Source organism: Onychomys torridus, chromosome 1, assembly GCF_903995425.1.
Source record: "Onychomys torridus chromosome 1, mOncTor1.1, whole genome shotgun sequence".
Lineage (NCBI taxonomy): Eukaryota > Metazoa > Chordata > Mammalia > Rodentia > Cricetidae > Onychomys > Onychomys torridus.
Window position 1 is genome coordinate 17,383,154 of NC_050443.1, and position 22,735 is coordinate 17,405,888.

Genomic DNA, 22,735 nt, shown 5'->3' on the forward strand with positions numbered 1-22,735 from the left:
CCCAGCATCTGGCAGTCACCTCCCCGTGTTCCCTGTCCACTGCTGATGACATCATAATGACACCCGCACCCATGGGCGTAATGGATGACTCCCACGTGTGCACACAGGTGGACAAGACTTTCTCTTGCACCTGCAGCCCACCCAATCCAGGAAGGTAGAGACTGGGTCCATGTAGCTCACTCAGCCAGTAACGGCACAGGACTAGATATTCCACCAGCAGTGCCCCACCCTGCCCTGCCGGGTCTTGGGCCTTTCTTCATTACTTACGCTCACAGGTCTGATTACACAAAGTTTTCTTTATTTAGAAAAACAATATTTGATCAGGGACCACAAAGGCTACAGCAGACAGAGCACAGGGAAATGAAACAGACCACGACATGACTGCTGGCCTTCAAGACCATGACTAAGATAGTTTTGACACTGGGATATCCAGAAGCAAATCTGCTCTCACTCTGGCCCCAAGGGCAGTCAGTCCTTGCCATAGGAGCCCACAATGTAGGGGTGAAAGAGGTAGCCAGCGCAAAACAACTGTTAGCTCAGTGTGCCTTGGTTAGTCTGCTTTGTGTGGCAGAAGCTCTGGAGGACATGGGCTAGATGGGAGCTGGAGAAGTACAGAAACCTCGGTCTTTCAAACCCACCATGTCTCCATCCCAGGTAAAGTTTTTGGCCAGTATCTCCTTTGGAGCACTCTGCCCCACTGTCACAGCCATACTGGATGAGCTGGACAGACTGGAACTGAAGCTGCCATGAGGCAGTACTGAACTCAACACTTGCCCTTGTTCTTTAAATGCTGGCCTAGAGCTCAGTGACATTCATGCCTGGCTCCAGAGCACATAGTTACATCAATGAGTGCCATGCCTTGTACAGCTTCTGCTAACTGCAAGTCAAACCAAAGAACATTTCTCTCAACAGCACACCCACATAACAGAAAGCCAGCGTCCCTGTAATCCAAGAAGCCCCTCCCATTCATGCAGGGCTAGTCGAAGGCAATGCGCAGGCTGCGCTCCTGCTCCTTGCGGCGGCCCTCACACACACGGCTGGCCTCTTCCACTCTCCTCTGCAGCAGGGCAGAACTCTGGTCCACCCACTGAAGGGAGTCCATGTGTGCATTGAGGATCTTGCAGATCTGCTGCAGTGGGTCGCTGGTGTCTGCAGGGCCACCAGCCATGTTCAGGTGCTCGATGATGTCCTTGAGGTCCTGTGCCATGCGCTTGAGCTGAGCATCGATGTTCTCAGCCAGCTTGAAGGTCTTCTCCCGCTCCTCGTCGGCATGCTGAAGGTAGATGGTGCCACTCTGCTCCTTCACTGACTCCTCCAATGGGCTCAGCAGGTCCTCCAGCTCCTTCTGCTGTGACAGGATGAAGTCCAGCTCCTGATCCAGTCGCTTCTGGTCCAGCTTCACCTTCTCCACCTCGCGGTGCAGACTGGTGATCTTCTCCCCATTCTCAATCAGTGTGCGGTCCCAGGCATTGACCTGTGTGGCCTGCTGCAGGAAGTGCCGCTCCTGATCCTCCAGCTCCAGGCTCCACTTGTTGATCAGGCTTTCCAGCTGTGCGTAGGTCATCGCAGGACTTGTGCTAGTCCCAGCTGCTGTGCTGGAGCCAGGCAGAGCAGTCCCAGTAGTGGCCACACTACTGGGACCAGTTGGCACCAAGGGTTTCAGGCTCAAGGCAAAGCCAGTAGTGGCAGCAGAGGAGGTAGTGGTGGTGGTGGTGGTGCTGCTGGTGGTGGAGGTGCCAGGAGCTGCTCCAGGGGCCTTGAGGCTGAAGGCCAGAGTTCCAGCACCAGGGGTGGCTGCAGTTGTCACCGGAGCTGAGAGGGCCAGCGCTGTAGCACTGGATGAGGCAGGAGCAGGCGCTATGGAGGCAAAGAGTGTGGAGCCTGTACTGGTGGTGGCAGGGGCGGGCGCAGCAGCAGCTGGCTGTGCTGTGCCTGCTGTAGTGGTCACCAGCGTGGCTGGAGTGAAGGGAGAGCCAGACAGTGCTGTGGGTGGGGCTGAGCTACCCACAGAGCCAATGCTGAAGCCAGATGCTGCAGGCTGGGATGCACTGCCACTGGTGAAGGGGAACCCCGTGGAGCCAGTAGATGGAGCAGAGGTGGTAGAGGACCCAAAGACAAAGCCAGTGGGGGCTGCCCCCTGGCTGGAGGTGCCAGCACTTGAGATGGCATTGGTGAGGGTGCTACTGCCAAGCCCAAAGCTGCCAGTGTTGGCTGCAGCTGGTGTGGCAGCTGTGTTACTCAGGTTGGGTTTTGGGGTGCTGGTCCCCAGCGAGAAGCCAGTTCCTCCAGAAGCAGGCGTTGTTCCAAAGTTGAATCCTGGGGTCTGTGTGGTTGGGGTCTGTGTGGTGAGTGAGAAGAGGCCAGTGGAAGAGGTGGTTGCGGCTGGCTGGCTGGGAGTCCCAAAATTAAACCCTCCAGTGCCGGAAGCAGAGAAGGAAAAACCAGTGGCAGCTGTGGTAGGTGCAGCCTTTGCAGCGCCAAATGTGAAGCCACCAGCAGGGGCCCCGGCGCCTCCAAAGTTAAACCCACTCATGGTTGTGGAATCTCTCCAGGTGGCAGCTACTCCGATTCTGGGGCAAATCCGTCAGCGTCTGCAACCTTGGGGAGGTTTCTAGAGCAGAGGAAGTGACATGGTCAGATGGTGGTTTGGGACAGGTAAGCTCAGTGGTGTGGAGGGTAGCGGGCTGGACACAGAGCTGGCAGCAGCCCTGCCTCTTCCTTTGCTAACCTAACAAGCTGCAGTAAACCAACTGGGGTTCAGTACTCCGGACACGTGCAGCTTCCACTACCAGGGAGGAGGTGTGAGGCAGTCCTTAAGAAGGCCCTCTAGTGAGTGGGACCAGGGCACAAGGAACACAGCAGGCCCAGGGCCTGGGGCCTCCTAACTCGGGGAGGGCATGAGAGCCCATCCAGTGCTCAGGGACAGAGACCCAGATCAGCCAATCAGATGCCACCAGTGATGGGTGCAAGGAACAAAGGGAAGAGGAAAGAGCACTCAGTAAGTAAACCAACAGCACCGCAGTCCACCCACTTAGAGTGCTGGATTTCTGCAAGTTCTAGTGAAGCAGCTCCAGGCAACGGCATCCAGCTGCTGGGCCTAAAGCGTATGTGGTGAAGAAGGTGGCAGGAGCGCTGCAGGCACCACCTAGGAGGTAAGATTTTTGTCCACCAGCACTATGGAGGTAGCTGGAAAGCTGTGTCATCTCCCCAGGCCACAAGCTAGCAGATGGCGAGACAGAAGCTGGTAGTGGACCTAATGGAGTCACAGGGCACTTCCCCATCCTGGTGTGGGACAGAGAGACAGATGCAAAGTTGAACGTCTCATACCACACCATAGACACACATCCCATGTGGAATCAAGTGCAGCAGAATGGACCCTTCAGAGCTGTGTGACCCCTGCTCTGGCCTCTTGAGGTGATAGGCACCTCATCCCCTTTGTGGGCAGCAGCACTGCCCAAAGGCTCATTCCACAGCAGAGAAGCACCACAGCTTCCAAACTGTGTGTGGTAATGACGTGTCTTTTTCAGTTATTATCTATCTTCTGAGAGAGATTCACTGGGACCTACAACTCGCCAATTAAGTTAGGCAGGCTGGCTGGCCAGAAAGCTCCAGGGACCCACCTGCCTACACCTCTCCTGCACTGAGATTCTAGCACTGGCCACTAGGTCCAGCTTTTTCATGGAGGTGCTGGGGATTGACCTCAGGTCTTCATGCTTGCATGGTAATCACTCTATTGATCAAGCCCCCCCCCCCCCCCCGACATTTTGTTCTCTGGGATAGGGTCTCACTATGAAGCTCAGACTAGCTTCAACCTTACAATCCTTTTGCCCCAATCTTTCCATTGTGGGGATTACAGGCACACAGTGTCGTACCCTCTCATGCCTGCTGTTCTGAGGCCCTAAGTCTATGGTAGGTTGTGACAACAGCTGGAGGAAATAAACACAGATGGCAAGTGTAGCAGATCTGAGCAACCCAGTCCTCCTCTCGCATTAACAAGAACATTAAGCCTCTCTGAGCTCAGTCCCTGCCTCAGCAAAGTGAGGTGGCACCTAGGGTGCTGAGCAGCTGACATGAAGACATGACTTGGGGTGCTCGCTGTCCCTGTGACATTTTCCGAGTAAGGCGGCGGCTTGTGGGTAGTACCAATGCCCAGCTGTGAAGCTCTTAGGAAGCCCCAGTGTGGCTAACCTCGGGTTTACTATGAATTTAGTCTGTGGCCCTGCTCAGTAAGTCATCAGGCTGTGACAGGAACCACAACAGCAGTCCTGAGGCTTCCGGGCAGCAGCCCCTGCCCTACTTTGGAGACAACACCATGTGGTGCTCTCCTTCCCTGGCCCCACAGCAGTCCTGGGAGAGATGAGTGCACAGTGCACAGAAGGGTGATGGGACTCAGGAGGAAGCAAAGTCGGGTTCCATTTTCCTTCACTGAACACAGGTAAGTAAGGCCTGCTCTGAACTCTGGTCCTGCCCCTTGAGCTTACAGAAGCTTCTGGAGAAGGAATGTTATTTCACTATGAAAAGGCCATAGCAGGTCCACTGGAGGGAGCCCTTTTAGCACCCAGCCAACTCTGGCATGACAGAGACTTCCTCACTGGTGAGCACCTGGACTGGATGAGGTAAAGCTGCCCACGCACCCAATCAACTATGCGTCCTATGTCAGTTCTTAAGACTCAGTGGAAAGCTTTTGCTATTAGTAAACTGCAGCTGAGAATTCTCATTTATAGAAAGCTTGTAGTTACTAAAAATAAACTGTTAAGCTTCATGTTGCTAAGGTGTTGTGTGACACTGTTTAAAGTCACCAGCTCAGACCACAGTGCCAGGACATATGGCGGGAACCCAAGTTCCCGGAATAGGTACCCACCAGTCTGTGCTAATGTGACTTATGGTGGTGTCAGAGACCACAGGGGTGACCCTCATGATTCAGGTGAGCTTCCCTGGTTTCAGACAGGCACTCAGTTGCACCTGGTGTGTGGCTCTCCTCCCAGTCCATGACACAATCCTCCTGTGATGCTGATGGCTTGGCTACCCATACCGTCTCTGCTAGGACAGCTGTCAGTAGGCAGCACCGTGTGTGAGGTCCAGCGACTGAAAGGAGAGGGCCACCCAAGTCCTGTCAAACACCCGGGAGCTGATGGTCTTGGTTACTGGCACCAGTACTGATACAGCCACAAACGCCATGCCAATGACTCAGACTTTAAAAGAAAAAAAAAAAAAGAAAAAAAAAAAAAGACGAGTTCTCACTATATAGCCTGGAACTTATCTACACCCTGGTGACTCAAGACTCTTTGTTAAAGGAGCTACAGGGGCCTGACAAGTATGGGGCTAAACTGGAGAGGAAGCTGGAAGCAGTGTGCTGGGAGAAAGTTTGGGGGTGATGAGCCAGGTCAGGAACTTTAACTGCTCTGGGGACAGAAATAAGCACAAGCCAGGGTCTGACTCATTGAGCAAGTGATGACCCACTAAGCCTTGGAAGCCCTTTAGTTGGAAGCCCATCCATCTTCACCACAGGAGAGGCTCCCAAGAGAGCCCAGGGGAAAGGAAGCAGGCTCACAACATGGCACATGGGCTAGACAGCCACACTGAGGCCAGATGTCACCTAGGCTGCTGCATTCTCCCCAGCCTGATCACCAGCCTTCTTCCCAGTTCTACAACCTCCTTCCACCCATGTCTTGGTTAGTTTTCTGGGCCATGCTGGCTGCCTTGCCCCTGCCTCCTGAGTGCTGGGATTTCTGATGTGAGCCTTAATGACAGTGGAAGGTCCTTCTTGCTTCCCGATCATCTGTGTGCTGAGTCACAGCCGGCCTGCCAAAGTCACTCATACTCCTTTGCACACTCAACACCACTCTAAACAAGATGGCTTACCAAGCAGGGAATTAGGGCTTGTCCTTTGAACCCAAGTGGTGAAGCACAAACAAATCCCACCTGCATACTCATCCACATGAAAGCTGAGCACTCACTGTGGTAGCAGTGCTGTGCTCAACAAAGCTACAGGTATCACTAGCATACTCTAGAAGCTAGTGTGATGGTAGCGTGTGCCTTATGTGGCTAATGGACTTGATAGTCACAAGATGAGCTCAAGATGGAGATAGCACTGGATGACCCATCTGTACCCAAGGCTATCACACAGGTCCCTCAGTAGTGTTGTGGAATATTATTTTAAGATGTGTTACATTCGTTTATGCTGTGGAGTATTTTTTTTTAATGATGCAAAGATGTGTTGTATTCTTTTAGGTTGCATTTGTTTAACTCTGTGAAGCTGTGTTACTTTAACTGTCTAAAACACCTGATAGTCTAATAAAGAGCTGAATGGCCAATAGGTAGGCAGGAGAGAGGGACAGGCTGGGCTGCCAGGCAGAGAGAATGAATGTATAGGAGAAATCTAGAGAACAGAGAAGAGCAAGGGGGGAGGAGAGAGAAAAGAAGAAGAGGACTTCAAGGGCCACCCACCCACCCACCCAGCCACGGAGTAAGAGGGAAAGAGGTATATAGAATAGAGAAAGGTAAAAGCCCAGAGACAAAAGGTAGATGGGAGAAGTTAAGAAAAGCTGGCTAGAAACAAGCCAAGCTAAGGCCGGGCATTCATAAGCAAGAATAAGTCTCCGTGTATTTATTTGGGAGTTGGGTGGTGGGCCCCCAAAGAGCAAAGAGTAAAACAAAACAAAAGCCAGAAACAAAATAAAACAAAACCAACCAACTACAAAAGAGGAGGAAGAAGAGGTCACAAGCCAGGAAGCTGGATCACAAGGTGTCATCCCATTTGTGCTGGTTTGACCCCTCACCCATGGTGGTCAGTGAGTAGCCAGAGGGAACCGAGAGGCCATGTGCAGAACAGAGCTCATTTAACAGGAGGCACAAAACAAACAAATGGCACAGTTGGAAAGTCTAGTGTGGTGTCAAGAGGAAGCTGGAGATGGGGGTGCGCGCGCGTGCACACACACCCACACCCACGGAGTCAGGTGTGGATGCTGCATCACCAGGGCCATATATATCTTCATATGCACAGTAAGCACTGTCCACCAAGAGACCTCAGCAGCAATAAGCTATCTGTGATGGACTGACCAAGGATGATGGTATCTGTTTTGTTCTGGGCACTATGTAAGTGCTCATGGCTAGTCTGAACAAGAGCTGGCAACTGCCATGTTACGTCACAATACCAGCCAGAGCACCACTCAATAGGCCCTGGAACCTTCCTGAATGGACAACAGCATCAAAGAAGGTACAGGCTGTAACTAACCTCTTCAAGGGAATACAGCAGAGGCTCAGGCCAGCCATACAGTGGAGATGGGAGCCCTGATGGCATCCTTACCCCAGACTCCTGCTGCCCCCACTTTCTTACAGTACCCAAGCCATCACTGAGCCCTAGGACAAAGAGCAGGCCCAGAGTCCACCTGAAACCCAGTCCTCCACTCCTAGCACCGGGATGAGTCTTAAGATTGCCACTGTACCTCAGGTTTTCCATCTGAAAAAGCAAGGGTATTAAAAAATGGATGGAAATCAGATCCCCGTCAGGTGCAGGCTGTGGGAAAAAACTTGACAGGTTTTGTTTTGGCATACAGCCAGTGGCCACCAGGTGGTGCTGTGACAATGCAGAGCCAGGGAAGGACTGGACAGCAGCTAGCTCTCTGCGGGAACCTTCTGGTGCAAGACAGTTAATAGTTTTAAGAACTCCAACAAGATGGACATAGTGGCACACGCTTGTACTTGCCAGCACTTAGAAGGTGGAATTAGGAGGAACAAGGGTTCCTGCTGCTGCTTTTGTAAGTGGAACAACCTTCTAGCCAGAAGTTTGCCTTGCTGAGACAAGGGGGAACCTGGGGTTTGGAGAGATGGCTCAGTAAGGTTAAGAGCGCTGGCTGATCTTCCAGAGGACCTGAGTTCAATTCCCAGTAACCACATGGCAGCTCACAACTGTCTGTAACTCCTGTTCCAGGGGATCCTACACCCTTACAGACATACATGCAGGCACAACACCAATGTACATAAAATAAAAATAAATTTAAAAAGGGATGGAGGGAAACTGATCCCTGGGAGGCTGGGCCGCACCAACCCCCCATAACATGATCCCCACAATGTGCCGTGTCTCCTTGGAACCACCCCACTGCCTTTCTCATGGAAGAAAATCCTCTAACCCTCGGGGAACAAATTAATTCCACGTTTCCTTCAGTGCAAAGCAGACAGTGCCTTCTAGCTGGGAAGGGCTGAGGCAAGAGGGCACCTTTGAGTCTTGAGGCAACCTTTAGATGGCCAGACCAGATCCAGTGGGAGACCCAGTCTCAATAAGGTGGAGGAAGAGACCCCACAAGGACCTCTGTCCTCTACAAGCATGTGTAACAGGCTTTTTGGACCGCCAGCCCCTGAATCATGACATGAAGACTTAATAATAATTATGGATGCTTGGCCTTCACTTAGGCTTGTTTCTAGCTAGCTTTTATTTGTTTGTTTTTCTTTAATTTAAAGTAACCCATCGGGCAGTGGCCCATGCCTTTAATCCCAGCACTCAGAAGACAGAGACAGGCAGATCTCTATGAGTTCAAGGCCAGCCTGGTCTACAGAGCAAGATCCAGGACAGGCACCAAAACTACACAGAGAAACCATGCCTTAAAAAAACAAAATAGGGCTGGAGAGATGGCTCAGCGGTTAAGAGCACCATCTGCTCTTCCGAAGGTCCCAAGTTCAATTCCCAGCAACCACATGGTGGCTGACAAACACGTGAAATGAGATCTGGTGCTCTCTTCTGGTCAACAGTGATACATGAAGACAGAATGCTGCATACATAATAAATAAATAAATAAATCTAAAAAACAAAACAAACAAACAAACAAAAACCCCAAAATAGATAAATGAATGAATGAATTTAAGTAACCCATTTCTATTAATCTACGTGCTGCCTTGAGGCACATTTACCTCATTCTGCTTGCCTGTCTGGCCACCAGCCCTGCCTATCCCTCCTCTGCCTAGCTATTGGCTGTTCAATTTGTTATTACACCAATCAGGTGCCTTCGGCAGGCAAGGTGTAACAGCATAGTTAAATGACATTGTTAAACAAAAGCAACACATCTTCACACAGTTAAATATTCTATTCCACAACAAACACGTGCACTCCCCACATCTGGTGGTTTGATCACATGGGCTTAGTTCAATACTCAAGTACTGGTCCCAAGCCACCGCTGACATCCATGCTTCTGTCTAGGGTCTCTTGAACGGAGACCTGGCCTAGAATTTATGGATTCTGCTGCCCTGAGTGTTGGGATCACAAGTCAACACCACCATACCCAGTTTTCCCAGAAAGTTTCTAAACATGTAGGCAAACACCATTCTGCACTTTCCCTGTCCAAACACAAGTTGTGTGTCCTGAGTTCCACTTGTAGGGCTCATAAGGCAGAGAAAACTGACTCCTAATAGCTGTCCTGATTTCCTCATGCACACATGTGCACCCACATAAAAGGCTGCTACTCAGTATCATTTCCCCTGTATCATCTCAGAAATCGAAACCTGCGTACTGTGATAATGTGTTCCCCAAGATGACAATGCCATCCATGTCACCATCAGGACGAACTAAGCACAGCACCCACCTTGGAGACCAGTAGTACCCCTCCAACTCAAGGTTGGCACTCATGACCTGACTGAGGCACACAAAAGTACCACACAGATACTACCTGAACACAAACTCTGCCTGACCTCTATGCTAAGTGTTGAGGGGTGGGAGGGAGTTTTCTGAGGCCCTGGAGAAGGCTCTGGAAGGTGAGGAAAGGGGGAAGAAAGAGGACCATCACTCATTCCTTTTCCTTCCTCACTCCCTAGCCAACAGGCACCCAGCTACCACCACATTTCTTTCCCATATGCGCACTTCTAAGACTTTTCCATCAAGCCTAAGAACCAGCCGACCTTAAAAAAGAAAAACAGGGGGAAAAAAACTTTTCCATCACGTCAAAGAAAAAGAGACAAAAAGGGCCAAGAGAATCTAGAGGTCAACACCAGCTCTGACGACAAGATCTGGTCTCAAGCAGTAACAAACAGAGGAAGACACTGTTTGAAGCAGGTACAGTCTCTCACTGGGTAGAGGAAGGCCATGAGGCTTTCAGAGGCACTGACTAAATCCTGTCCCTGTGTGTCTAATGACTGCATCTGTAGGTCCTCAGCCTTCTCTCTCTTAGCTCCAGAGCGAACTTTCTGTACCTCAGAAGTCAGTTCACAGCTAATTAGCATTTACATCTTTCCTCACTCCCTAGGGCCTCCACCAGCGCAAGTGACAAACAGACACCAACTCCCCCAAACCTAACCAGCTCATCTACCAGGAGGGGGTTAATGGAAAGGTTTTTGAGATATAGAGTCCTGCCATTGGCTAGGATGAACTTGAACCCCAGGCTTAAGCAGCAATCCTTACAGTGCACATCACCCACCTAGTTCTCAAGTAGGGTCTACAAGTACCTTTTGAGACCGAGTCTTGCTACAGGGCATATAGTGGCCCCACTAAAGTCACAGGTGTTGTCTAGTGTCTGCTCCTACTCATTTGAAACAACAGTTTCTCTCTTTCACTGAAATCTCTTTCTTCTATGCCCGACCCCACTTGTTATTTTGTTCTGATAGGGAAACATGAAATTCAAAATTCTCCCCTGCTCTCACCTCCTACAGCCAACACACCTTGCCTAATGGTTCATGACCGTAATCTAGCAGTAGGGAGGCTGAGGCAGGAGTATTGCCTGGACTACATAGCAAGACAGACAGTTTCAAAAAGGAAAAAGACTGGAGAGCTGGCTGGGGAGTTAAGAAGAACACGTATTGCTCTTGCAGAGGGCAGGAGTTTAGTTCTCAGCACCCACAATAGATAGGTGGCTCACAGCTTCCTCTCACTACAGTGCTAGAGTTGCCCTCTGGCCTTCTTGGGCACAGCATGCACGAGGCACATAATCTCACAAAAGTGCTCTTGCGCTCTCTCTCACGCTCGCTCTCTCTCTCTCGCTCTCTCTCTCTCTCTCTCACACACACACACACACACACACACACACACACACACACACTCCCATAGTGCTCTAAGAAGCTTCTGTAGCATGTCCCCTAGGGACAGGCCGGCATTAACCCTTGAGTGTGTGTGTATCACAGACTACCCTGTAAACCCACCTCCAGCTTGTTTTTGACCCCAGCTGCAGTTACACTCCACGGTTGGGACACATTTTATCCATTCACACTATCTGACAGACACTCAGGAAATTCAACAGTGTTATCCCCTCCAACAGGGCTGGGAAGCCAGTTGTTTCCAGGTGCACTTGGGGTAGGCTGCTGGCTGTCTGTGTAGCACATGCTAGCTCCCCAGGATCAGCAACTGTACCCGGCAGCCTGCCACTTATCTGCTCTAGTCATCAGAGTCTCAGACATGCCCTCATCCAGAGGAGGCTCCAGGCCTTACACACCCTACTGTACCAACACATTAACAATAAACACAAGCTGGCCACTCAGCACCCATCACAGCAAGCAGGACAGACCTGTGTGGCCAACAAAGACAGTAAGGCACAGCTCAGCCTGCAACACCCAGTGTTAAACTAGATAAAGACATTGTTTGGCCAAGTCCATGTCTCTTCCAACCCAACTACTTCAAATCTCAAATGCCACCCAGAGCAAGGTTTTCCCAAGCAAAATGAACCCACTCCTCCAGCCAACTACCTGTCCTTTAGAGCTGACAGCCAACACAAGTGAGCTACAGGACAATACCTTGACAAAACAATGGCAAGTTCTGCTAAGGACAGTACCAGAAGCTCCAGGAGGTAATAATGTCAGGCTTCCCCAGAGCATTGTCAAGGAGGAGTCCAGGAAGCTATTACAAGGGCCCATTGTTACAGAGACGTAGAGAAGCTAAGCTACACAAGGTAGGAAGGGGTGGTAGTCTCAGGTCACCATGTCATTTAAGGCAAATTCCTTGGGAATTTTCCTCACCACCAGCCTCCTGAAAATCCAAGGCAGACCACAAAGATGTTCCATTTCACAACCACTAGGGTGGCCACAGAAGAGACGAATTGTGATGCTGTAGGGTGTGGCAGCCACTTTGTAAACAAAATGGAAGTGCCTTAAGGTCAGTTTCTTTCAACATAAGCTTGCCTTGCACATGTACCCCCAGGGCAGTAACATCATTCATCAGTTCATCAAAACCAATGAAGGACTAAACAGACCTGACACATCCATCCATGGAATATATAAGTTAGCCTCAGAAAGAATAAAGAAGCCTGTCGCAGTATATGCATATATTTCCAGCACTTGGGAGGCTGAGACAGGAAGATTGCTGAAAGTCTTGAGGCCAGCCTGGGCTATAAGCAAGACCTTGCCTCTAAACAAACAAATAATAGGGGTGGGGGCAGAGGCAGCACAGTACCATACAGCTCTGCTTGGGAGTGAGTCCTAAGACCAAAGATCAGTTGCTAGGTAGGCCAGCTGGGAGGAAATGGGCTGAAATGGCCTGGTCATCTGAGTGAATACCAGGAAGTACTACAGAGTGCTCAGGGGGCTCCTTTGTCACTATGCACTTTCCCAGCCCTTCTCTCAGCCAACAGTTTTCTGAAGAGGCAGTTGACAGAAGGCAGGGCTCACCCAGGCTACATGGAATGTTTCTCTGGGGATCGAGTCATAAAGGCTGCAGGCCAAGGGCAGGGTGGCCCCCCACCCTCCCTTGCTGTAGCTCTGGGAGAACCAGTGCCTTGTATGCCAAGAGGGCCTTATCACTGAACTAAGCAATACCCTTAGCCCCTTAAAAATTTTTATTTTTGATAGTCTCAAAGTTGCCAGGACCTCAAAATTAGCCACTCCAGCTGTCTCCACCTCCAAGAGCCAGGGTTACAAAGCCTGTACCACCAGGTTAAGCATCTATCACCATGTGTGACAATCTCCCAGCAAATGAGGTGGGGAACTGTTACTGTCCCACCGAAGCCAAGAGAACTTCAGCAGCTGCCCGCTGAACCTCTCCTACAAGACATTTCCCCCCTACACATCACAAGACACCTCTAGTCTTCCAGTCCCACACGACATCCCAGATCTGCTTAGGTGCCACTCTCAAATCCAACTCAGCAGAAACAGAGAGCACCTCCTGTCCCCAACTGCTGTGGATAGCCCTGCTGAGAAGACCTCTCAGTGTCTCCCAGGGAGTGGGGTGTGCACACCCATGCGGGGGCAGCAAGGAATCCAGAGCTCCTGAAGTCTTTACAGTGTGGCTCACACCTGTCTTCTCCCCTCGGTTCCTATCTGTTCCTGCAGGCCAAACTGTTCTGCTGTGTTCAGGCCCAGTTACTTTCTTCTGTGATGAGGCACTCCTGCAGGCCATGGCAGGGCTCATGCTGGTAACCCTAGCAGTGGGAAGGCTGTGGGAGTGCAAGGGGCTACAGCAATCCCTCTGACCCAGCTTGTGGCACAAAGCAACATCTCATGGAACTACCACCCAGGCAAGGCTGCAGAGAATGTGACATACCATGATGATGGGACTACTGTGCATTATATCTCAATAGAGAGCAACCTCCAAAATAATCAAGCCAATATTATCTAACCAATCCCAGTAGAGCTCATGGCCCCATTAGCATACAACCCAGAGAAAGCCCCAGGTCACTCACTACTGACCTCTGCTGACTGAAAATCCCCTCACCTCTGTAGGAGGTGGCATCTGTTGGGGCACAGAAGGCAGCTAAGGGGCAGAAAGGGTAAAGGACCCCTCCTAGCAGTCACTTGTTCTCCATGTCCCTCCCCACAAAAGTTCTCAGCAACTCTGGAATGTGGTATAGCCATAGAGAATGTAGACTTCAACCCTCCACACTAAAGCTCCAAGAGACCAGACACAAATTGGTGGGGAATTCAAGTTCTCAAGTATTCGCTAATAATCTAAACTTGAACCTCAGACCAAATCTAGACCTCCACGGCTGCCCAGCTCAATCAGCAATCCCTTTCAGGTGTGATTGGGGAGCTCAAGAGGGCCCTCCTGCCCCTCTGGAACAGCTCAGTCCAGACACTGGGCGTGTTCACAACTAACCCTCTACTATCACTGCCCTGAAGTCGCCGTCACTATCCCTGTTTACCAAGGTTCCAGGCACACAGTGATCAGGACTGGCGCCTAAGTTCCAGAACACTACAGTGTCAACTGCTACCAGTAGTCTCTCCTGGTCTTTCCCTCTATTCAGGCTAAGGGTATATATCTCCTAGATGACACAGGTGGAGAGGAAAGATGTGGCAGGTTGGATAATGGCCACCCAAGATTCATCCACACCAGTCCCCCATGGCTTGTGAACACTATCCAACTGGCAAAGCATTCTGTGTAGACAAGTTATATGAAGGCTCCTTGGAAGACTCAATTACCCTGGATTATCTGAGAAGGCCCAATGCGCAAACACAAGGCTTCTGTAAGGAAAGCAGGAAGCTCAGAAGGAGAAGCTGCCAGGGTGGAGGCAGAGAGGCAGGCCTGAAGGATACACGGGGCCACATCCTCAAAATGAGGCCACCTCTCGATATGGCCAGGTGGGACTCTCCAGAATTCTAAGGTGGCAAGCGTATGCTGTCCAAGTCCTTTAAGTTTCCACCTGTCACAGCAGCAAGGGGGAATAACCAGTACAGGTGACACCCACAATGCAGGAGCTGGCACAGAAGCATGGGGCCAACTTGGTGGTGATGAGTTACAATGGAGGCCTCTAGAGAACTCTGAGCACCTGGCCACGTGGCACTGCCCTTTCCCCAGCTGAACTGGCCTTGGCCTTCTCGCCCTTGTTTGCCAGGACGCCCACCTCCAAGCCCCGCCCCCCGGCCTTAGTGACACAGCTTAACTTGACCCCTAGCCCTGTCCGTGAGGATTATGGCATGCTGACTCTGGTGTGTGTATGGGGGTGGGGTGGGGGCACAGTGCTGGGGGCTGTGGGGAGGTCTCTGGGGAAGAACAAAGTCCTGACCTTGTACTCTGGGTACTGGAGGAGATGGTCATGGACACAGACATCCATCTGTTTGGCAGGTCAGAATGTACAAGTATGGTGGGGCAGGAAGGGAAGCTACACCAGACCCTGAGCTCCTCGAAGAGCTCTCCCTCGGCTACACCCTTAGTACCCAAGCATGACAGTGTGTGCTGGTGAAGACTCATCATCTCCTCCCCGTACCAGCTGGGTCCTCTTAGTCAGGAAACAGCCAGCTACAATGCCACATGCACTCACATTGTCAACTGACAGGCCAGTGTTCACCCTACTCTGCAGATGGAAACCAAGACACAAGCAGGCACCAAAAAGCCCAAACCTTTTCTATCACATAGGGCTGTAACCTCAGTCGGGAAACCAGGGCTTGCTGCCAACAGTACAGGTATGAGGGAAGCAGATGGGTGGACAAGATCAAAGATATATAGCAAGTGGAACCTCTCTTTGCATACTAACCAAAAATTAAAAAGCAGATCAAGTAAAGTATGTTTTCTCTAGGGCAGGATGTTATATGGATAGCATCTAGCAACTGAAGCAAAGAAAAAAACCTAGGTAATGGTCTGGGTTTGAGGACTCACAGGACCCTGGCAGGGTGGGGAATCCTGCTCTATCAAGGACAACTGTGGCCATGCACAATTCTCTTCCCCTTTCCAGGCCTCAGTCTTGTTTTCCATAACCAAGTTAGGGGCCTCTGGGATGTGCCAGGCTTTCTTCTTAGCACAAAGCCCCAGATTCTCTGGATTCTGCCCGGGCACGCCCCTCCAAGTATCCCCTCCCCACTGCTGCTCTGGGACCTCCTACCCAGGGCTTTGTTACCCGGGAGCTGCTGTTGCCAGGTGCTCCGTGGCCCCCAGAGAATCCCTCACCCCTTCCTACCCATCAGAGCCAGGCTGACGCAACTGCCTGCAACCAGCCTCCTCACTCCTCAGCTCAGGCCCCTCCGCATCAGAAAAGAGTTCCAAGCAGCTCCACCCTTGCTCCTGGCTCCCCACAGGACTTTGTGTTTTGTTTTTGTGAGAGGAGAGTCAAGGCTGCCATTTAAGTCTGGGTAAGGGTCAGGGAGAGAGAACACACGTGATGGGCACACACAACACAGACCTGATTACTGGACAAGGCTCGGGTGCCAAGATGTAAGGTGGCAGGTCTCCATGGATGACCCCCCACCACAACCACCACAAAGTGATGGCTGCACACGTGCTGAGAAGGACATGGCAGCAAATGTGGGAAGCAGCACCCATTCAGCATGACTGAGTCAAGGTGGATGGGGGAGGGACTGCATCTGGGTGGGACCCTGGGACAGAAAAAGTGTGCAGATCCTTCCTTCCTTGGCTATGACAGATGCACCATGGGGGAAAACAATGGGCCTGGTACCCCACTCTGTGCTGTCTTTGCAACCTCTCTATTCCAAAAGTTTACTTTAAAATAGCAAATTTGCTGGGCAGTGTTGGCATGCCTCTATGAGTTTGAGGCTAGCCTCGTCTACAGAGCAAGTTCCAGGACAGCCGGAGCTACACAGAGAAAGCCTGTCTCGAAAAAACAAAAGTAAAGGGCGCCATGGGCACTGCAGCACAGTGTACTGTCTCAAAATGAAACACCTATGGAAAGGGACCAGGGATGAAGCATGCAGGAAGCCCTTGGATCTATCTACATACAGAGGATACGGTGCACATCTGTCATCTCAGCACTTGGGAGGTGAAGGCAAGAAGACTCAGCAGTGCAAGGCCATCCTCAGCTACAAAGCCAAGTTCAAGGCCAGCCTGGAATGCAAGAGACTCTCAAAACAAAAACCACAAAACACACATACCTCTATGGGGTGAATATGTAGCTCAGTAGAAGAGGGCTTGGCCTATTAAATACAAAGCATACGAATTCAATCCCTAATGCATACCACAAGAAAAGGAAAAAAAAGTGGAAGACCAGTGATATTCTGAAGGCATGCCAGGAGACAGAACACATCCGTCTGAACTTGTAGCAGCCTTTCTCTCAGTGACCAGCTTAAGCACACTGCACACAGACTTACCACAGCCCCGTAGCTGGCAAGTGGGGCACAGTTTGAACACCAATCATGTGGCTACAGAACCTGTGCTCACACACTGGCAGCAGACAGAAAGGTGCAAACTCCAAGGGAAGACGGTCAGCTCCCAAGGACTTCTTATAATTTTCAAAATCAGCTTTGCCCACCTGCTTTGCTTTTACAATACCAGGGATGGAACCCAGGACCTTGAAAGCAGCACTCTACCACAGACCTACAAGCCCAGCCCATTATATATATATATAAAAAATGGGTAAATCCCCTCGATGGGCCAAGAACTCACTTTCTAGTCCAGGCAAGCCTTGAACTTTTAAAAAATTACACTCTTACTCAGTATGCAGACAACATGCCACCACTCAAGTGCAGTGGAGGTCAGAGGACAACTTTCTGGAGTTGCTTTTCTCCTCCTACCACATGGGTCCTGAGGACAGTCCAGAGACGACCACCTGAGCCATCAGCGGCTCAGGCCTGGCCTTTAAATCTTTGCTTTCTTAAAAACGCCTTGAACTCATGAGTTCTCCTGCTTCCATCTCCCAAACACTGGCATTACAGGTGAGCACCAAGCCCAGTTTCTGTGGTGCTGGGACAGAGCCCAGTCTTCAACGTCAATTTGGATCTGGCTTCAGTCTCTCAGCTGCTACAAATATACAGATACAGATGGCCATGGGGTGGGAAACGCGGTTCACACATCAGCCTGGGGAAGGACACTAGGGCTTCTTATACTACATGGAAAATAAACGTCCTATTTTAGACAGGGTCAAATATAGTGGGGTCAGCAAGAGGCCAAGGACTAAAAGGAAGTCAGAGCAAGGGGCAAAACAATGAACCATCTGATGAGAGCTAAGAGGTCAGCAGGGCTGAGGACTAGTGGAAGCTGGCAAAGAGAAACCTTGGGAGGTGGGCTGGATGGAGAGATTAAGAGTTCATCCCAGGGTTCTTAACTAAAACAAAAGACACCGAATAGAAGAAGTAGGTGAAATGATTCAGCGGGTAAAGGCTGTCAAACTTGACGACCCGAGTTCCATCTCTGGGACCCACATGGTGGGAGAACCGACTCCTCAAAGTTGTCCTCTGACCTCCGCACACATACACAATAAATGTTAAAAAAAAAAAAAAGTTGAACTAGAGCCCTGTGATTAGGAATCCGTGGCCTACTTCCCATAGCTGCTCTATCTGTGCGTTTACACGTCTATCTACAAACATTTTGGGGACATTATCTTGCTCCTGCTTTCCACTCGGCCCGGAGGCTCTCGGGGCAGACATCGGCTGGGGACTGGTGGCGAGGCGCTGGTCGCGGGTGAGAGGGAGATGGGGTGGGATCCCATCAAAGCCGGGATCGAGCCCCGAGCCCTCCGCACGGGGCATGCGTCGGGAGGGTCCGGGCGACATGGCGGCCCGGGGTCGCCACCGCCCCGTCGGGGCCACGCGGGGGCGGGGCGCGGAGGGATCCGGGCGGCCCGCGCTGCGCCGCCCCCGGTATATCTGTCCCCAGGCCCCGGGGCCGCTCATTCTCCACCGTCTCAGAGCCCTTTCTGCTAACGCTCCCGCCAGCCGCCTCCGCCCGCCCCGCCTCCGCCATGGCTCTGTAGCCGTGCTCCCGTCGTGCCCCCGGCCCTGTTCCCGCGCTCACCGCGCCAGCACTCTGCTCCCACCGACCGTTCAGCCGAGGCCGCCGCCGCCGCCGCCTCTCCCCGCAGCCATGGAGTGAGTAACCGCTCGCCCCTCCCTCTCCAACCGCCTTTCCCGCCCTTTCACAGAGCTCGCGGGGCTTCGCGGGCCGACCTCGTGGGGGTCGGGGGACCAACAGCGAGGAACCACGGTCGCGCAGGCGCAGAGGAGGGGAAAATGGCGACCCCCCGGGGGCCGGTGCCCTGAGCATGCGCACTTGGCTCGAGCCGTGGGGGGGGGTGTTTCTGGAGAGTTGGGGGGGGGGGTGGGAGAGGCTTAAGGTCGGCTCGCGCGCCTGCGCGCCACTGCCCAGATCCTTTTCCTCCCTGCACTCAGAGGATGCGACCCACACCCTGTTGCGCACGCGCATTAGCTCATCCGAGGCCTGAACTACGAAGGGCAGCCGGTAGTTGGCTAAACGTGCGCACTAGTGACGCAACAAGGGACGGCTTTCAGGGACTGAGCGTGCGCTTTGACGCTTGGCTAACAGGCAGAAAGGAAGGGTGGGGTTTAGACAGCCCGGGCCCAGCTTCCCTCCAATCAGACACCTTCTAGGGCGGGGACTGGTTTAGATTGACAGGGAGGACAAGGCTTGGGAACGCCTTTAAGAAGGAGGTGGAGCTAGGGCCATAGGGGCGGCCTCTGGGGACTTGCTAGTTGAGGGCGGGAACTGAGGTAGACAGGCGAGTGGGCGGGGCTTCGCGTAGCGTCTGTGAAGTCACCTAAAATTTTACGGAAGTGGGCTTTGAGTGTGTGACCCTGATGAAGGGCCCAGGCATGGCAGACTTCCTCTGGGAACCCCTGTGGGGTCGGTGGACTATAAAGGGACTGTAACCCAGTGGAAATATGAATGCAGAAGGGGCATGGCTAAAAGGAAACCCCTTGGGGTTCCAGTTTCATGAGGAGGAGATGAGGTGGGTAGGAGGCGCTGGAGGGGAATGTGTGGCGCTCCGGAATTTGGGGAGAGAAGTGTGCGTGAGCAGCCTGTGGGTCACCCGCTCTTGTCTCCCTCACAGGTCCTCCACCCTTGTCTTGGTGCCTGTCTTCACCCAGCTGAACAGTCTCCCAAGCTGCCGCTCCATTGCCATCCGTGCCCTGCGCCCGAGCCTCAGCCATGTCACTTCTGGCGACCCTGGGGCTGGAACTGGACAGGGCCCTGCTCCCAGCTAGCGGGCTGGGCTGGCTCGTAGACTATGGGAAACTCCCCCTGGCCCCTGCCCCCCTGGGCCCCTATGAGGTCCTTGGGGGAGCCCTGGAGGGCGGGCTTCCAGGGGGGGGCGAGCCCCTGGCAGGTAAGAGTGCTGGAGGCAGGGGAGGGGGCATTCACCAGATCAGTACTGAGGGCCTGCAGGGTGCCCAGCACGGTTGTAGGTATTCAGGGTTCAGAGCAAGGGATCCCTAAGCTCATGGAACATCAGAAAACACAAGAGATAAGAGGAAAACAGCACTGAGCTGAAAGGGATGGAAGACCCAGAGAAGTCTGGCGTAGCCTTCTCCTTAGACAGCATCTGAACTGAGGGCTAAGGGATGAGAAGAAAGGAGCCATGAGAAGACCTGGGGGTGGTTCCACGTAAGAAACTCGGGCAGACATCATCCTCTTTCGACTGTGTAACAGATGCTTGGCCCAGACTGAGATTTCAGTAATTAATGGAATGAGTTGCTGCACCTGGTGGCACAAGCCTATCGTTCCCCCTGTGCAAGGGGCTTCTCATCCTCTTGAGCCCACAAGTGGCAGGCTAACCTAGCCTTCTCAAAAACAGGAAACAAGAATGAATAGATGGAGTGTGTGTGTGTGTGTGTGTGTGTGTGTGTGTGAGAGAGAGAGAGAGAGAGAGAGAGAGAGAGAGAGAGAGAGAGAGAGAGAGAGAGAGAGCGCGCGCAGCACCCTGGGAGAGAGGCAGAAGGATCTGAAGTTTAAAACTGTCCTCAGCTCCAGAGCAGGGCCAAGGCCAAGGCCAACCTGAACTACATGAGACCCTATCTGAAATAAATAAATAAGTAAATAAATGAGTAAATGAGAGAAAACATAGGTGGGGACTGCAGTCCGCCAGCCCTCCAGTAAAGAGAATGGTTATAGAAATAAGAGCTGACTTTTGTTGTGTGGGTCATTAGTTGCTTGACCTGTTTCACTGAGTGGTTGGCTAATTATTTCATTGGTTAGTTGGTAAATTAATTGGTTGATTGGCTGACTTGATTGGTTGACTGATTTGATTCATTGATTGGCTTATGTATTGATTGATTAGTGAGTTAATTAGTTTATCAACAAGTTGGCTGGTGAACTGTTTGATTGGCTGATTGGTTGGTTGACTGGTTCATTGGTTAGTGGGTTAGCTGATTGTTGGCTGGTGAACTCTGGTTCATTGGTTCATTGCCTACTTCATGGTTTACTTGATTGACTACTGAACTGGATGGTTGGCTGATTGGTTGGTTGCCTCATTCACTTTTAGTGGCTAAGTTTGTTGGTTGTTTGGTAAACTATGGTTGACTGGTTGGTTGGTTTGTTCATTGATTAATGAATGTTTGTTGATTGGTTGGCTAGTTTGTTGTATGATTGCCTGGCTGTTGGTGCCTGGTTTGTTGGTTGGTTAGTTGGCTGGTAGATTCTATGGCTCCCTGATTTAGTTGGTTGATTCATTGGTTAGTGGCTTGGTGGGTAAGCTAGTCGGTCTGTTGACTGCTGGACCTAGTTAATGGGTGTGGGTGTGTTGGTTGCCTGGCTCACTGATTTCAGCCCTGACTTACTGGTCTGCTGACAGATCTATAGATTGGATGGCTGGCTAGCTGGTCACTTGTCACATTGAGTGAATGGGACATGAGTGAACATCAAGTGGGTAAAGGACAGACCTCAGGGGCCTTTTATGTCCCCCCCCATCCTCAGGTGACGGCTTCTCTGATTGGATGACAGAGCGGGTTGACTTCACGGCCCTCCTCCCTCTGGAGGCCCCTCTACCCCCAGGGACCCTCCCCCCACCCTCTCCAGCGCCCCCTGACCTGGAAGCCATGGCATCCCTGCTCAAGAAGGAGCTAGAACAGATGGAAGACTTCTTCCTTGATGCCCCACTCCTCCCACCACCCTCCCCGCCACCGCCACCAGCACCCTCCCTGCCCCTGCCCTTGCCCCTGCCCACCTTTGACCTCCCCCAGCCCCCTACTCTGGATACCCTGGATCTGCTGGCTGTCTATTGCCGCAGCGATGCTGGTCCAGGGGATGCAGGCTTGGCAACCCTGCCCGTCCCCCAGCAGCCACCTCCTCCTCTGGCCCCTCTGCCTTCACCATCTCGCCCAGCCCCTTACCCTAGTCCTGCCAGTGCCCGAGGGGATCGCAAGCAGAAGAAGAGAGATCAGAACAAGTCAGCAGCTCTCAGGTACCGCCAGAGAAAGCGGGCAGAGGGCGAGGCCCTGGAGGGCGAGTGCCAGGGGCTGGAGGCACGGAACCGGGAGCTCAGGGAGAGGGCCGAGTCAGTGGAGCGGGAGATCCAGTATGTGAAAGACCTGCTAATCGAGGTGTACAAGGCCCGAAGCCAGAGGACCCGCAGCACCTAGGGTGCAGGTCCAGGCTGGGGGAGGGAGGTCCATTATTCCTCTGCCTCCAGCTTTACCCAGCCCTCCCTTTTACTCTCCTAACCCATGTGTGGGTTTCCCCACCTATCCCCACTGTGGGTTATTTGGCTTAGTCAGTTTCCGTACCCCTTCAGTGCAACTGAGGAACCAGGGCCCTCAGGGAATTTGAGGATCTAGCCTGATCCCTGGTTTCTGGAGTCTAAAACAAGTGTGTTTTTGCAGGTAGTCCTTAGTTGGGTGTGGGGTTGCCAGGCCTGGTATGGAGGTAAGGCAGGAAGCCACTCAGAGTAGCTGTGCTGGTGAGGACTAGTCAGGGTGGGAGGGTTTTAAGGCAGGGACATGGAACACCAATGAGAAGCAGCCAAGGGGAGAGAGCCAAGTCCTCAGAGCAGGTCTGCCGGCCAAGGGAGAGGAGGGGTGGCTGTAGTGGGCAACTAGGGGTCATTTTAGCTCTGGAGAGAGCCAGTGTTTCGTGAAGGTGTTGGGAAAGGGTTGCAGCTAGTGGGGCTGATCATCCAGGGTTATGGGCACAAATAAAATGCAGAATTTCCTGTGG

At 52.1% G+C, this 22,735-nt stretch overlaps 3 protein-coding genes across 4 annotated transcripts in view; 1 reads left to right on the forward strand and 2 right to left on the reverse strand.

The window, feature by feature from the left end:
- The window catches only part of Il4i1 (interleukin 4 induced 1), a 28,660-nt gene extending 9,975 nt beyond the window's left edge, over positions 1-18,685 (reverse strand). The window contains exon 1 of the mRNA XM_036193773.1: positions 18,581-18,685. The gene's annotated coding sequence lies outside the window, so the exon portion shown is untranslated. The remainder of the gene's footprint in view (positions 1-18,580) is intronic.
- On the reverse strand, positions 279-18,660 carry Nup62 (nucleoporin 62). The gene is made up of 2 exons (XM_036193832.1): positions 18,581-18,660; positions 279-2,611 (listed from the first exon to the last, which is right to left on the reverse strand). The coding sequence occupies exon 2, from the start codon at positions 2,531-2,533 to the stop codon at positions 977-979; it is 1,557 nt and encodes a 518-aa protein (XP_036049725.1). The 5' UTR covers positions 2,534-2,611; positions 18,581-18,660; the 3' UTR covers positions 279-976.
- Atf5 (activating transcription factor 5) lies at positions 18,423-22,735 on the forward strand. Of its 2 annotated transcripts, none has more exons than XM_036193887.1 (3): positions 18,423-18,654; positions 19,635-19,910; positions 21,497-22,735. In XM_036193887.1, exons 2-3 carry the CDS (start codon positions 19,733-19,735, stop codon positions 22,159-22,161), a joined length of 843 nt encoding a protein of 280 aa, XP_036049780.1. In that variant the 5' UTR covers positions 18,423-18,654; positions 19,635-19,732; the 3' UTR covers positions 22,162-22,735. The 2 variants fall into 2 exon arrangements, with proteins under 2 accessions (XP_036049780.1, XP_036049773.1); XM_036193880.1 differs by lacking the exon at positions 18,423-18,654 and adding an exon at positions 19,287-19,532.

Coding starts and splice junctions, on each gene's coding strand:
- Nup62 (XM_036193832.1), bottom strand. CDS start 2,533: ATGAGTGGGTTTAACTTTGGAGGCGCCGGGGCCCCTGCTGGTGGCTTC.
- Atf5 (XM_036193887.1), top strand. CDS start 19,733: ATGTCACTTCTGGCGACCCTGGGGCTGGAACTGGACAGGGCCCTGCTC. Junction 19,911..21,496: donor GGGGGGCGAGCCCCTGGCAG/GTAAGAGTGCTG, acceptor CCCCATCCTCAG/GTGACGGCTTCTCTGATTGG.